This window comes from Cyanidioschyzon merolae, chromosome 10 (assembly GCF_000091205.1).
Source record: "Cyanidioschyzon merolae strain 10D DNA, chromosome 10, complete genome".
Taxonomy (NCBI): domain Eukaryota; phylum Rhodophyta; class Bangiophyceae; order Cyanidiales; family Cyanidiaceae; genus Cyanidioschyzon; species Cyanidioschyzon merolae.
The window spans coordinates 100340-115793 of record NC_010136.1 but is presented as its reverse complement, the minus strand read 5'-3'; the positions used below and the strand labels follow the sequence as shown (position 1 = coordinate 115793).

Here is a 15454-nt window from a genome sequence, read left to right as displayed (position 1 = left end):
TGCATGGATCGCTGCCGCGTTCCCGGAGCGGCACAGCGGCGCAGACGACCCTTGTGGATTGCGTTTGTTCATCCAGAACGTTTACTTGGAGCGTGGATCCTAGACTGCGGGATGCATATTGAGATTAAGAAAAGCGTCCATTATTCTTCAGTGTACCTTCAAGTTCCATCTCCGATCCTTGCTCTCGGATGGACTGGTCGCTCGATACGATCTGTCGTGGACTGAGCGCATCCAGTGAGCACCCACCGTAACGTCTGTACCGCCGGTGCGAATGGAGCACCCAGTCAGAACGGCTTTGCCACACCACTGGGGGTGTCGGCTCGAGGCGTGGTTCATTGAACAAGGAATCCGGCCTCTTCGTCCTGCTGGGAGCGTGCGAGTTGCGCAGCCAGCTCTTCAGCTTGCGGCAGCGTGGAGCGATATGCTTGGAGACTTCCGTGACCAGGTCGACGCCCAGAGACAGCCCAACCGCTCCTAGTCCCAGAATGAACTGCGTGGCGAACGAGTTCCTTGCGTCTTGCTCCTGAGCCCGGCAATGCAGAGGCACACGGAGCGCAAGCCCGGTAGACTCGTCCGGTTCGCGGGGCCTCCTGCCCCCAGAAGCGTAACACTCGAATACGCGGAAAACGTCTCCCTGTCAATGCTTACCGTGAAGTTTGAACGACATTCTTATCTAGACGCTAGTTAGAATTTGGTTTCTCTCGTTTTGTTTCTGGTATCTCGTTCAGTGTGTTCACTGATTGCATGCGACTGATGCATGGTACCAGTATCCCCTGGATGCGCGACTGTTGTCGACAACCATCGAAGCGAAGACGACGTTTCCCGCGAAGAATGACGACGCTTGGTGCCGTCGAGTGATTGCTCTATCGACTTTCGGGGAAAGTGAGCGCGCACGCCCGTAGACTAGTCCAAGGGCAGAAAGCTGTGAAGAACGCGTATCCACATGCGCCAGCAGGTTGCATGCGAGCACTCCTCTATGCAGACAGCGTCGGATAACAGAGATTCTGGCTCCATGCTCTGCTGCTTGGTATGAAGCGCGGGTTCATGAATGAAGGTGTCAGGTCGAGACACGCTGGATCACTGCTGCGCGATAGGTTACCAAGCAGCGGCGCCTGCGTGAAAAAGGTTTTTCCCAAGAGTGTATGTTTGAAGAGCGGCGCACGCGAAATCGTGTCCAATGTACCCGCGTGTATTTGCATAGGGCGTCATCGACACGTTCCTTGAGCAGCGACATCGGGCACTCCTTGTTGATCTATGTTTGTCTGTGTGTCTGTGTGTTTGTGTGTGAATACGGAAGAGCGCCTGCTGCATTCGAGCATAGGCAAAATACCCTGTACCGCCGTACCGTCGGCGTCTAGTCCAGTACCTGCTGCGACCGGCACGCTGCACAGACCGCGCAGGGTTCCCCATTTGGCAGACAGACCTCAGCGCGCACTGCTGCTGTTCTCGCTGCTGCAGTGCGCCGAACATCCTAGTGCCAAACGCGGAGGCAACAGCTAGGCATCGGCGATGTGCTACGACCACCGACGTGACTGGTAGACGACGCTTGCGACGACTGCGTCGCTGAACAGCAAAGTCATGTCCAAACTGTAGCTCTGCTGGCCGTATATGCCGATCTTTACAGACGCCAACGCACCAAGTCAAGCTGAGACGATATCGCTTGTCCAGCTCATGAAGCATGCGTCGCCACTTTGATATCTGGTTACCGACACTGCAGCATGGAGCGTTCGAGTTGTGCTTCACCTTTGCCATCTGCGGAACGCTTGAGGAAATGCCCGCACTCGTTCCTTGTTCAGGTATCGCGACATCTTGCTGGTTCAATATCATGCGGGAGTCGCGTGCTGAATTGTTCGCGAAACGCTACCTAGCGACGAGTCTCCGTCTCTGCGGTTTGCATCGGCTGCGACTGGAGCTCGCCTCGACGAGATTTGACCCAAGGCCAACGCAGCCAAGGCCAGGTCCGCCGCTTAGGTTCAGCGGCTGCCGCCCTAGCGCTCGCTTCCGCCGTATGCTGAAGCTGCTCGTTAAGCTCAAATACACGAATAAACACGCTCTCGAGGGAGGTGCCACTCACCGAAAAGTCGGCAATTCCCCAGCCGCTGGCATTGTTCTCCATCTCTTGGAAGAGGCGTCGCTGCGCTTGCACTGAGCGATACTGGTTCGTGCCACCGCCATCACTGGTGCGGAAGAGATTCGTGGACTCCAGCGGCACCAGCTCGTATTCACACAGCACATACCGCTGGTCTGCGAGCGTGCTGATGCTCAGGCGCTTGACTCGTGGGTAGAGCGCCCGCAGGCGATCGTGCAAAGCCTCGCTCTGCGTTGCCTGCACTGTGACGCTCAGTCGATACCCGGTACCAAACTTGTGTTTCAGACGAAGCGGTGTTCCGAGTACCGACAGTCGCCCGCGATACATGATCGCGATGCGGTCACCCAGCACGTCAGCCTCCTCCATAGAATGCGTCGTGTGCACGATTGTTCGACCTGGTTTCGCAGCGGCAATCATGTTCCAGACTGCTCTCCGCATGCTCGGGTCCATGCCTGTCGTCGGTTCATCGAGGTAGACAATGAGCGGATCTCCGACCAGGGCCATGGCCACCGAGAGCCGCCGCCGCATGCCACCGGACATCTGACGCGGGTACTTGTGGCTAACACGCAGCAGATCCACCTGCTCGAGACGTCGGCTCACTTCATCGTGCCGCTTCGATCGGGGGATGCCTTTCAACGTCGCAAACAAGTACACATGTTCAGCGGCCGTGAGATTCGCCCACTGAATATCGTGCTGCGGACACACCCCCATGAGTGGGCGTAACAGCTGCTGTTCCTGCGTGATCGAGTAACCGTAGACCCAGGCGTCTCCAGCGGTAGGACGAAACACACCGGTGAGCATATTAAAGGTGGTTGTCTTCCCGCTTCCATTCGGACCCAGAAGACAGGTCAGTGCTCCATGGTCGGCCGACAAACACAGATCGTCGACGGCAAGCTGCTTGCGGAAATGCTTCGTGAGACGGCGGATCACCAGAGCGCTCGCCGGCGAGAGCCCTCTACCGCTGAGAACGGCCTCGCGCTCCGCTGCCACGTCTGCGTCGACTGCTGCGTCCGCCGTCTTCGCTTCTGGCGTGTCATCGCTGTGACGATGTGAAGGCTCGCGTGCGACCTCCACCATGGACTGGAGCCGTTCCAGGAACGACGCCGTCGTATCGGGCTCCCTGGCAGACTCCAACTCCGTCGACGACGACATTGGTGATGATGATGATGATGCCAATATCAACGGCGCTGACGCTGCCTTGGCGTCTGTTTCCGGAGCCACAATGATACCCTCGTGATCGCTGGCGTCGATAGCGGGCATGTCACCATTGTGTTCGAGCGCAGAGGCCGCCCACGACTTCGTCAGTGCAGCGGCCGCAGCAGCGTCTTTCGGCTCGTATCCCTCCTTGCCGTTGACCGCGTCGTCAGCGTCCACATGTCGCTGCTGGGCAGTGAGCGCTGCGATCGCAGCGCTGACTGCCTCGTCCGCTTCCGCGTCGTCTGCATCGCCGGTGGTGTCTGTTTGGCTACGCTGGCGGCGGTGGCGGCGGAAAAGGCGCCATGCTTTTCGCTTTTGCTGCTGGAGATGCAGTGCGTCTCCTCGCCAGTAGGCAGCAGAGAACGGGTACCACCAGGGCAGGCTGACACCATAGACGTTCGGAAGCACGTTGTCGAGGTAGATGGCGAGCACCAGAACGACGATGCCCGTCCAGATCATCCAGCTCCAGCACTGCGTCAGCGGCCACAAGTTCGTGTAGCTGGCGCGATCGCTCCATCTTAGACCAGTGAACACAGCCGAGTAAATACTCAGGTCGGTAACGCATTTGTAAAACATCACTGGGCTCAAAAGCGCGAATACATATCGCAGAAATAGAAGCGACCTCGATACGAATGGACCTCCCGAGGGTTTGTCGTAGTAGAGGTAGGCGCCGGAGGACCCCAACAGGTAACTCAGGATGAAGAAAACGAACGCAGCCGATGAAACCTGATTCGATCGGGTTAGGAAAACGTGGAAGAAAAACGCCCAGCATATCAAACTCAGAGAGAAAATCCAGTACGTGAAAAACACGCATCCAAAGGCGTTCTTAAGATAGAACTGAAATTGGAAAAGGGCTCCGAACGCATACAGCAGAAATACTGATAGCGTCGAAACGAGGATGAAAACAACGCCCTCGCTCAGAAAGTACAGCGACTGCGACAAACCGATCATTTTCAACGCCTCTCGCAGTTTCAACTCTTTCTCACCCACCAAGACCATCAGATAATAAACAAAAACAATAACCAGCGATCCAAACATCATAAAGGGACCGAATTCTTCAAAAGCGTCCAATGCAGACTGCAGTTTCGGATGCGGCATGAAGGCGCTGCTCAGGTTCAGCCTGGTCCCCAGCAGGACGTCGTTCATCGCCGCAATCATTCCAGGGACCAAATACACCTCCTGGTATCTACAAATAAAACCAGGAAACGTCTGTTGGCAAGACTGGTTGTACTGAACCGTGAAACTAATGCGTCCAGCGTCGATAGCGCGCAGCTGCTCGGGCTCGAACACGTACGCAGCCTGGGTCACGTTCGGGTTGGCAACCATGAACTCGTTCAACGCATCAGAGGTTTCGAATGTAATGATACCTCCCGACTCGTTCACTGCGGTGGACAGCCCAAGGCGCCTGGAGACCTCCTGTACCCAGCCGACCACGGTGCTGTTGGAGCCAGGAACCACCGCAAAGTTGTAGCAACGATCACTGACAACTGCACGACACGGCTCCACGTAGCTGGATAAAGGAATTGCCGGCGGGTCCGGTTTCGGCCCCGTCGTTCGAGAGAAAATCGCATCGTCATTGTACGACAAGTGCGCGATAAAGACAAAGAACGTGAAGAGGAACGGAACGAGCAACACCAGCACGAGCGCAAAGGTGTCGCGGTACACGAGACGTAGGTTCCGCGTCAGCATCACCGAGAAACGGTCAAACCAGCGGTACGACCGCTGCCGAAAAGAGACCAGTCCCATTTTGCGATTTTTTGCAAACCACCGTGCGTATCGTCACAGACACAACACCCGTACGCCTGGAAAGCGAAGTCACACCGGACTGCTCGCACCTGGTACCAGTGCTAGTACGCAGCGATGCCTGCCCCTCGACACACGATACGTTCAGGGCAGGGAGGCGGAGCGGGGCGTCGTGCTGGCCACACGCGCGCCGCTGTGTGGCACTGGCGCATCTCGCGCGCCAGGTAACCGGTATCATGATCCAGCGCGACACCAAGATGAGACGTCCACAGGCAAGCATGAGCGGTAATTTTTGCTGGTGCAGCTTGGTGCACGTCTTGCGTCATGCTGAGAACGACTTTGCTTGGCGGATGCCGTGGAACGTTTCATTGAACTTTCACCATGATAACAAGGGCGCGCGAGCTGCTGGTGCTGGCGGCGCTTTCCGCAGGCAGGTGCGGAATCGAGTACACTTCTTGTCCATAGATGGATGTACAGCACGACGTATGGAAAAGGCATTATCTGGGATATAGGGGTTCGAGCGATCCATCGACCTCACGAATGCAGAGCCTATCGTAGATACTTGTTGTGCAGCCGGGTGCGCTGCTGCTGTTGCCTGACGGAGAGGCGGGACGGCTATACGGCGTCATGGAAGCTGGCCTCGGAACCGGGTATCGCACGCTTGGCGCTATCCATACAGGGTTCTCTTGAGCGCGACAGGCGCCGGAACGCACACTCGTACGGCTCGCTGTGCCGACCAACACCAACGACAAGTATCCGATAGGGGTAGCGCTGCGGTCATGCACCAGAAACGCGTCCGTACTGGCGCAAGCGCTGCCTCAGGTCAACTGGTCTCTGCGTACCCTTCTGGAGGCACCTGGGTGTTGGCTCCGCGCAGACGCTTCGTGAAGGCGGCCCGCCGTTCGACACGGGAGCGTCCCGTGGGCAGAGGCACACACCAGCATCATGTATCGCTTACGTGACGCGCGTGGCACGCACAGACGCACGCCAGGGCTCGACGCCAAACGCGAGATACCATCGGGGCAAGCACGCCCACCGTGTCATTCTGCATCATACGTGTTGCCAGTTTTTCTTTCATTGACAAAACGTTTACTTAGGCCAGCGTTCTCCGATAATGCGTATTTTTCTATTCCTACTTTTTTGTGTTATTTTTTCAGTGCGCGGTCAAGTATCCACCGAATCCCCTACTCCCACGTTACATTACCTATCCTTCATCTCGGATATTCTGGTCATCTCATACGTCCTATCGTGTGTGCCTAGTGCCTGCCGAAAGCGGCGACCGCAATAGCGCCTATAGCGCCGGTGCGGTCCCTGCACGGAGACAGAACGGCGTTGCCGTACCATACAGAGGGCGTCGGCTCGAGGACGCATCGCCTGTTGCATGCTCGGCAGCAGCAGAGGCGTTACTCGCAGCATCGCCCGCCCGAATGCGCCGGCACGCATCGAGAGGTGCGTGCCGGCGCGCGCACCCCAACGCACGCAAGATGCTAGCGCTCGGGTGCAACGCGGTACGCGAAGCCGGCGATTGATTGACGCGTACATGGGACTCGGATATAGGCTCTGGATCGATGAACGCTTTTCCATTTGCTGATACCAGGCATGAAATCGCATATCCCCGGTCTTTTCTATAGTCGCTCTGTTGATGACAAGAGCATCGATCAGCGTGTCGCTGGGCATACAGGGCTTGGCGATTGGCGCGCCAGCGCACGGACACCGCGCCCTGCGCCAGATGCCCGCGGGACGCACGCCTGAGAACACACGCAGCGCGCAGAAGCGATCGACATCTCGCGTCCCGCATGAACGCAGGCACACGCATGCATGCACGTTGCGTGCAGTGTACTTGTTCCGCAGTTGCGATAGCGTTTGGTATGGCGTTCCTCAGTGTTCCTTTCAAAGGGTTCAATTCCACGTTTCGTAGTTGTCACGAGTCTAGATGCGAAAGTGTGAGCCCTAGACCAGGACTCGGGGCGGAAACGCGTCGCGTGCGGAAGCCCAGCGTTCACCTCGGTGGCCTGCGGGCGACGACGACGCTGCCTACGTCGGCGCTGAAGCGGTTGACGCCAGTGGCTGGACGGAACAAAGTGGTGGACATTGAGGGTTTTTCAATATACTATGACTTTCAATTGGGTACGGTGCGTCCGTTTGTGTTCTTCCTGCCGGGTTTAGCGAAATCGCGCATGCACTCGAAAGCGTCTGAACTGGAGGTGTTCTGCCGTCAGACCGGGCAGGGCATGTTCTGTGCCGACTACGCCGGTACCGGCCGATCCTCTGGAGTCTTCACTGAGATCGGAACCTTGTCTTTATGGACCTCGCACGCGGAGGCGCTGCTGGAGAAGGTGCTCGGCGCTTGCGGTCGAGTGCTGTTGGTTGGCGAAGGTATCGGCGGCTGGATTGCGCTGCTGCTCGCCATGAGACGTCCGGAGCGCATCAGCGGCATCATTGGGCTAGCAGCGGATCCGGACTTTACCGAAGACCTGGTCTGGCCGCGAATGACGCCAGAGCAACAGCGGCAGGTCGTGGAAAAAGGCAGTATCATGTGGAAACACGGTTTCGAGGAGTATCCCATCTCACGCGCGCTCGTCGAGGACGCTCGTTCGCATCTTCTCCTGCGCGGCGAACCCGGGTCGCTACCCATCGACGTTCCAGTTCGCCTCATCCACGGCTTAAATGATGAAGAAGTACCAGCGGAGCGCTCAATTCTGCTCGCCCAGCTGCTGCGCTCCCGTGACGTCACCGTCACTCTCGTGAAGCATGGCGATCATGCGCTGGAACGGCAAGAGGATTTTAGACGGCTCAACGATACTATCACCGAGCTATGTAGCGCATACTTTGAGTTTGACCTGCGTACACCACAGAGCGGCTAAACGGTCGGCGCTTTCGCCTCGTGGTCAACGCCCAAGCATCCGTTGCGAATGCCGCGTTCCCTGTTCATTGTCCGTGTGAAGCACCCAGGGTGGCTCTGTGGTTAGTTTGAGTAAAGCCTGGCGCACATCCGCTAAACGCGTAAGCAACGCCACGCCTTCCATGTGTTGCGGCATCGCTTGGTCCTTTTGTGGCTGGCCCTGGAGCAAATGCGAACGCACGACGCAACCAGCGAGGACTCGAGGTGCGACCATGCGTTGCAGAGCACGAACCTGCTCCCGCAGCAGTCGCGTATTGCCCGCGGTACGCTGGTGGTCGACCACTGCAACCACATGACGGCACGCGCGAAATAAGTGCCACACAAGTTCCGGGCTTTGCTGGGCGTCTTCCAGGGTCTTGGAGGGAATCTCCACCAGGATCGACCGCATCCAGGTCTGGTGATCTTCGAGTACGCCCAGCATCGGCTCCGTCGTGGTGTATGGGGTTGGCGCAATCTCAGGCCGCGCACGCGTCAATGTTGCCAACAAACTCGACTTGCCGGCATTCGGGGCACCGACGATGGCGATATCAGCGACTGGGAGCCGCTCGAGCAGCACGAGCTGTTCGGCGCCCTCAAGACCCGCCTGCGCTTGCTTTGGTGAGCGATTCACCGACGACTGATAAAAGGTGTTTCCGTGTCCTCCCTTACCGCCTGCGGCAGCAACAACGCTGCTCTTCACCAAAACATGGGCGGGTGCGGACTTGACGGACGCCGGGAAATCCGAGGACGCCGACGTTGCCGCTCCGTCGTCCACATCAAATTTAACAGAATCAGACGCATCGTTTCGCGCAAAGCAAGACGGCTCCAAGGCCGAAAGAGCTTGTACCGCGTCGTTCATGCGCTGGTCATCCTCGGTATCGTTCAGATTCAGAAACACATGCGGGCGACTACTGTCGATGGTGCTTGGATCACGCAGCCAGCGCAGCCAGGTGCCTGGAGGCACCACGAAGCGCACGTCCTTGCCGCGACGTCCACTCCGTTCCCAGCGTTGGCCTGGAGCACCATTCTCTGCACGCACGACGACCACGTGCCGATGAGAAGGCAAGCAGCTCACGGACGCACTGACCTGAACGATGACGTTCCCGCCGTCGCCACCGGTGCCACCGTCCGGCGGACCTACACGGCGAAAGCGCGCCCGAGCAAACGAAACGCACCCGGGCCCGCCTCTGCCTGCGACAGCGCGCAGCACAAGCGCCCGCAACCCGGAAACCTTCGTTGAGAAACCCAGCTTTGCCAAGGCACTGGAAGGAAGAGGCCCGCTCGTCGACAGCGAGCCATGCTCAGGGGCGCGGATTCGGGGTGCATGTGCGCGCGCGCGGCTGGTGCCGGTGCCTCCTGGCTCACCGGGGATGCGGATATCGGAGGCCGCGGGACGCTCGGGAGCGTTCTTCAACATCGTGTCGAGCATTTTACGCATGTTACCAGGGTGGAGGCTGCATCCAGCGCGCTACAGAAACGAGCATCGCGTACGGGAACGGGAGATCACAGGCACGTTGTGTTCCTGATGGGCACGCGCCCGTCCGTAGCATGCTCTGTATGCCGGGCGAGAGGTGACGAGACCCAAGAGACCACGCGAGCACCCGTCCACATCCGCAGCATTACCTGAGTTCGAGATAGGATTTCCATGAAAAGCTTCCGTGACGATAAGCCTGATGATTAGGATGTATCCGCGATCGAAGCCGTTACACGCGATGCTCGGGCATATTGCCAGACTAGAAAACCAACGCGTCCCCTCAGTCCGTGATGCTCACTCAGAGTCTGTGTGAGCGTGGGGCGACTCATGATCCCAGGGCGTGCCCAGCAGCTCGTGGTTGCCCCAGGGAAAAGCTGGATCGCGCACCCGCCTCCGCAGATACGGGTACGGAGGCGGCGGCTCTGCGTGCTCGTGCGGCTGCCGGAACAGCCATACACCGTAGATCAGAACGGGTAGTGCTCCGAGTGCGCTCATCAGTCGCCAGCGTTCAAACGTAGCGTTCGCGTGTGCACCTTCCGAGCCAGCGACGTGCGAAGAGGAGGCATGCCCGCGCGCCGCGCTGCTTGACAGCGCTCGCGCCCGTGCCGAGTCACCCAAACGCCCTAAAGGCACCTTTCGAATATAACGTCCAAGCATCCAAAGCATGTGTCGTGTTGCCATTGGAAACGTGTGCTTCCACCGAGAGAGTGTAACGCGTACGACGAGTCCCTGCGCGTCCGTTTGGCAGCGCGTCGATAAACAGCAATGCTGTAGGCCGTGTAGCCGCTGTGTCAGGCAGGCGGCGGCCACGCTGCTTGTGATCTTCTCTACTCTTGATAAACCGGTTCCATTGACGAAGGATCCCAGATTGCGGGATGCGTACTGGTAATCGAAACAAAGCGTTCGTCATGCTGGTGTACCAAGGTCTATCATTCAGACTTGCTTTCGAAAATACTGATCGTTCTTTTACGTTCTATCGGGGGTCTTGCCTGTCTGGGGCACCCGCGTCTGCGGTCAGACCGCTGCGGCAGATGCAGCACGAAGTCAGGGCGGGTTTTCCATGCTTCTGAGGGCGTCGGATCGAATTATGATGCATCCGACACGTGGTCTGGAGTACATTATTATTCCGGGAGCGTGGAAACAGTAGAGACGGACGTAGTGCCGGTGGCAGCGCGAAACGATATTCGAGGAGTCCACTGCGACCAGAGCGACGCCCACGTGCAGCATACCCGCTACGAGTACCAGAATCAACTGCGTTTCGGACGAACTGCTCAGATCTTACTACAGCACGAAGCACTGCGGCGACCATGAGGCACAACCCTGGCAGAATCGTCCGGCTCGCGGGACCTTGCACCTAAAAGGTATACTTTCGAGAATACCGTAAGCTTTTCCCTTTTTCAACGTTTATCGCAGGCGGGGCCAGAAATTGTTATATAGTTGGTATTTAGAGGTTCCTATCCGCTCTTTATTTTAGAGCGCAGTCAAGACGCGCATCTCCATATCTGGCATGCATGAGACGCAAAGCGCATCTTGCCGTAACTGGGAAACGCGATCCTTAATATGAGCGTATTGCTATAACGTACGAGTTGTATTTGCATTAAAGCCCTAGCAGCGTATAGTCTGTCAGTGCAACCGTGTTTCAACCCTCAAATGCGTGTACTCAAGTGCTTTCCCGCGGTGTACAGCAAACGCGTTTCATGTGCGCTCTTCTTCAAAAAAATAACAAAGGAAAGCTATGGACATGGAAATGAAGGATCCTGGAAGACAGGTGTCGCCGGCTGCCAGAAAAAAAACGAACAAAAGTACCAAGCCCGGAGCCACAATACAAGACGAAGAGGCAAAACGGAGAGGTCCAACGTCAGAAGCTGCAGGAAAGACGACAGCACGACGATATTATGGTGAAAACCTTTTCGTCTTGGACATATCAAGGATCCCTAGAGGGAAAAGTTGCGAGAGGGTATCAGCAAAACGTGTCGACTCGTACTCCAAGCGTGTTGTCGAGGTGTCGTCAGGATTGATTCATTTGGCGAGGGAGATGTACGGAGACGTGACGCACACGGAAACGGTCGAGATTCCGGACGAGTTTTTCGATAAGACTTTATTCGTTACCTGATGCTTGGTACAGGGGAAACGAGGAGGCAAAATGAGCTAGTGCATGCTCTCCACGAAAAACATCCCTTTTACAGCCTCGAGGGTACTCGATACAAGGGTGACGGGGATATTTACACAGACGGGGCAATGAAGTACTTCACGAATCTGAAGAACCATTTGACAGTGAACCCCGAACGTTTCATGATACGCGCCGTGTTTGCGCTGTACCAGGGCATCTCTCGCCATGGGAAATGGGCGATTATCAACGACATCGTGAAAGATCGCAAGCGTGAAGATGAGGTCGAATTTGTCGACGAGAAGGCGTCAAACGAGAGCACGAATGAAGCTTCTGTAATCCGTGCGGCTATTCAAGAGCATCGTGCGGTACTGGGTTGGCGAATCCAACAGACAAGATATCAGACATGAAAAAAGATAAGGAAAGATACGATCGCCTCGTCGTACGGTATTTCGTGTTCATGGACCGAGAACTCGAGCGCAAAGCAGAGATGAAGCTGAGTGGGGAAAAAAAATGAAGAGTGGGAGAGACGGAAGGCTGTCCCAATGGGGAAGCGCTTCAACGTCGTTCCAATGTGCAACATCAAGTCACATTTCGTGAGTACCGACTCCAGAGTCCTTTACGGCATCATGAAGGGGATCAGTCCGGAGTTCAATGGTAACAGGGAGGAGTTCTCCGATGAAAACCGGGAAACGTACTGGAAGAATATCTTCAATTTCAAACGTCTCAAAATGAGCGAGCAAAAGTGGTTCACTGGGTTGATCGAAACCGATGGAGTAGCCTTGTGTGTACACTATCGGCGGTTGTAGAAAGATCGTGCTGGTCCGCCTTTGGCTGCGCCCGTCACGAAGGATGAAGATGAGAAGAAGGCGGGTCCTGCAATGCAGGAGGTGCGGGATAACGACCTTGTCGTTGGCGCGGCGAAACATGAAGAAAAGAAGGAGGCGGGTCCTGCGACGGAGAGAGTCCAAGATAACGACTTTGTCGTCGGCGCAGACCCTGGGAACACGAATATCATAACCATCACAGCACCGAAGCGTGCGGAATATGGTACTGACGGCAAATTACGTCAGAAAGACATGCGCCTTTGGAGGTTCTCCAGAGCAAGATACTACCGAGAATCCGGTATAATGAATGCAAGGAAGAAAATCGTTACGTGGAACGCAGGAATGAAGGATCACCTTGAAGCTATGAGCGAGGTGACGAGCCGAGGAGCGGACTTTACAGCTTTTCGGAATTTCATGGAAGTTCTTGTTGCCCATTGGGAGGCGCTGTGGGAGGAGTATACAGAGCCCCGGTGGGCTCGTCTGCGTACGAATCTATATGGTGGGAGGTAGCGGGCGTTCGCGAATTTTTTCAATGAGTTGAGCGCCTCGAAGAAGGATGAAAGACAGAGGCTTGTAGTAGCGTACGGAGCAGGGCGATGGAACACCCAAAAAGGAACTCTGCCAGCTCCGACGACAAGAACGTACAAGGAGTGTGCACGGCGTTTTGTCACAATACCGATCCATGAGTTTCGAACATTTTATACACATCATGAACTGGGGTGCACACTCCAGAGCCTGGAGATGGAAAAGTGCCAGAGGAGTCCTGAGGAAATTGCAAAGTACGGACCGCTGACGGGAGAGCAAATGGAACGGAAGGCAAAAGTTCGTGGACTCATTGCATTAGTATGTACAACCAATGATGGCAAGAAGCGTATGGAGTTCGTTAACCGAGACTTCAACGCCGCTATCAATATCAGGAGATGCGCGGTGCTGGAGAAAAGACCTCCAGAGCGGACACGAGAGAACTTTATTGGACAACCTCTCAAAGTTGATTTATATGAGAAGAAGTTGGAATCAGTAGTGGGTGGCCGGTCCAGAAAGCCTAGGAAGCGTCAGTACGCCAGTTGGAGTCGTTAAGTCTAGGGCGGCCTTCTCGCCACTACGGTGCACTGCCGTCGTTCGACTTTCGAACGGCGTTCGGCCTCCATCGGGAATCAGTTCACTCTTTAGTTCATGAATCTATTTTCCGAATCCAGTTTCATCGTGTCGAGAAATAAGCACTCGCTATTCGTGCGCGTCTACAACTCGATGACGTTGCGCAACCTGCCGTCTCGGCTTAAAAGCGAACGAAAAGCTCTAAGTAAAGCGTAGGGACCTCAATGGATTACTGTTGCGACGGTGTGTCCAGCGGTGCGGATGTCGCTCGCATCTGCACCGCGAGTAGCTGCTGCATTCGTTGAATTTGTTCGCGAAACGAGTCGAGCTGTCGACGCAGCTCAGCATTCTCTTCACTAAGCTGACGGACCGCCGCACGATATCGCTGTTCGAGTTCCTTTTTGCGCAAGCGCGAGCGTTCCGCGCTTTTGCGGTTCTGCTCCATGCGGCGCCGGCGGCGCTCTTCGGGCGACAGGCTCGCAAGCCGTACTGGGCGGCTGTCGCTCGAAGACGCCTCTGTTCCCTGACTCGCCTGGCTACGACCGCGAACAGGGACCTGGCCCTCGTGGGCGCCTTCCATGACCCATCGATCCGGTAAATTTTTCAAATTCGAAACAAGACGCTGGTTCGCGGCGCTCTGAACGGACGCCGTGTGTTCATGGGGTCCGCTCCTCGCTAGGGAGCTTGCGTCGCCAGGTTGCGGAGATTCGCAGTCCTGATCGCAGCGTGATTGTCCAGTCATATCGCTCGAGTACGAGCTACCCGCTGTGCTGGTTCGCGCTCCGGACGCGGCCCTCGCGTATTTTGCACGTTTCTTGGGTATGTCACAAGGAGCTTCTGATCCCCGTATTACTGAGGATTCGAGCGGTCCTGCTTCTGCCAGCGAGCGTGTTCTAGCGTCGACGAAGGAGGAGGTGCCACTTATCGCTCCACCGCCTGGTTGAAGAGCCGGCTCTTGCGCGATAAGACGGGCGGAATGGCCCCCGTTCTGCTGCCGCAGACGTGCTGAAAGCGGCACGAACGCCCCCACAGCAGAAACACCCTCAGGTGTGAAAAGTCTCGGCTCCAGCATGTGTAACCTTTCGGCCATATCCATCGGCGTGCTCAGCTGCATTGGCGTCCAGAGCGCATACGGTTCGGTTGCGATGACGCTGGCTCCTGTGGGCGACAAAGACGGCAGCATAGGCGACCATAGAGGCGCTGCTGTCACGCCCTTCCCGGGTGAAACGTTTCTAGTTGCCACAACGTCGGTAGCGCCCTCGTTCTCGAGATGGACGGCGCTCGTTCCTAACGGCCGCGGTAGCATGTCGATTCCGGGCAGCTGAAGTCGCTCGCTACCAGGCGCTGCCGCGCGCTGAACCGCACTTGCCACAGATGGCTTCGTGCTGCTGGACTCGCGGCCCGAGGAGATTCCATCGCGCATACTCCCTATCACTTGGAGCGCGCGCTCCATGGCTTCATGTTTCTGCTCCACGTCGAGTCCTCCTTGATCAATCATTCGCAGCAATGCCTCCGAATAGTCGTAGAGTTCCGGAAGGAAGTACTCTGTTAAAGGGGAGTTTTCCGATAACGTCTCTTCTCCAAATATCAGCTGCACCGAAGGTAGATCTTCGACAGGGATTATACCCTGTTTCACGAGCTCTTGCTTTACCTCCCGAACCGTCGCAATAGGTGACACGTGCACTAGTGCATAAGCTCGCTCCGAGTCAGATTTCGCGCTATCCCCTGACTGGGTGTCCGAGACTTGCACTAATAGGGGTAAACTGGCAAGCGAAAGATCGGAGTGATCCGTCAGCGCCGGCAGCTGCAGGTAACTCCTTTCCGAGTCTACAAGGTGCTCACGCTTCGTACCAGCGAGTTCGTCGGTGGACGAAACAGACGGCGTTGATTCTGGTCCTCTAAAGCAGGCAGGCGGTGAGCTTTGATGCACACGCTCCTCACTCATACACGAACGCCGAAGCGAACGCGTCGGTGCAGCCGCAGCGTCCTATCTGGTGCAGAGAGCTTGCCGTCAAACGCGTGCCGCGTTAGTAGCGCAGCG

The 15454-nt window shown here is 56.6% G+C and overlaps 5 protein-coding genes and 1 non-coding gene across 6 annotated transcripts, besides 1 other annotated feature; 2 read left to right on the top strand and 4 right to left on the bottom strand.

Moving 5' to 3' along the window:
* The first annotated feature begins 62 nt into the window (after nt 1–62).
* Nucleotides 63–2105, top strand: CYME_CMJ040T. Its single transcript, XR_002461348.1, has one exon. It is a non-coding gene; the product is annotated as a hypothetical transcript (transcript).
* On the bottom strand, nt 1865–5032 carry CYME_CMJ039C (ATP-binding cassette, sub-family A; the record flags this gene model as incomplete). The annotated part of the gene is made up of 1 exon (XM_005534732.1): nt 1865–5032. One exon carries the CDS (start codon nt 5030–5032, stop codon nt 1865–1867), a length of 3168 nt encoding a protein of 1055 aa, XP_005534789.1.
* A 1793-nt stretch (nt 5033–6825) lies between these two features.
* Nucleotides 6826–7893, top strand: CYME_CMJ038C (similar to hydrolase, conserved unknown protein; the record flags this gene model as incomplete). Its single annotated transcript, XM_005534731.1, has 1 exon — nt 6826–7893. One exon carries the CDS (start codon nt 6826–6828, stop codon nt 7891–7893), a length of 1068 nt encoding a protein of 355 aa, XP_005534788.1.
* A 24-nt stretch (nt 7894–7917) lies between these two features.
* Nucleotides 7918–9348, bottom strand: CYME_CMJ037C (probable GTP-binding protein; the record flags this gene model as incomplete). Its single annotated transcript, XM_005534730.1, has 1 exon — nt 7918–9348. One exon carries the CDS (start codon nt 9346–9348, stop codon nt 7918–7920), a length of 1431 nt encoding a protein of 476 aa, XP_005534787.1.
* A 330-nt stretch (nt 9349–9678) lies between these two features.
* On the bottom strand, nt 9679–10065 carry CYME_CMJ036C (cytochrome c oxidase subunit VIa; the record flags this gene model as incomplete). Its single annotated transcript, XM_005534729.1, has 1 exon — nt 9679–10065. The coding sequence occupies one exon, from the start codon at nt 10063–10065 to the stop codon at nt 9679–9681; it is 387 nt and encodes a 128-aa protein (XP_005534786.1).
* A 1138-nt stretch (nt 10066–11203) lies between these two features.
* Nucleotides 11204–13458: a sequence feature (repetitive element).
* A 184-nt stretch (nt 13459–13642) lies between these two features.
* Nucleotides 13643–15358, bottom strand: CYME_CMJ034C (bZIP transcription factor; the record flags this gene model as incomplete). The annotated part of the gene is made up of 1 exon (XM_005534728.1): nt 13643–15358. The coding sequence occupies one exon, from the start codon at nt 15356–15358 to the stop codon at nt 13643–13645; it is 1716 nt and encodes a 571-aa protein (XP_005534785.1).
* Between the last annotated feature and the right edge of the window lie 96 nt (nt 15359–15454).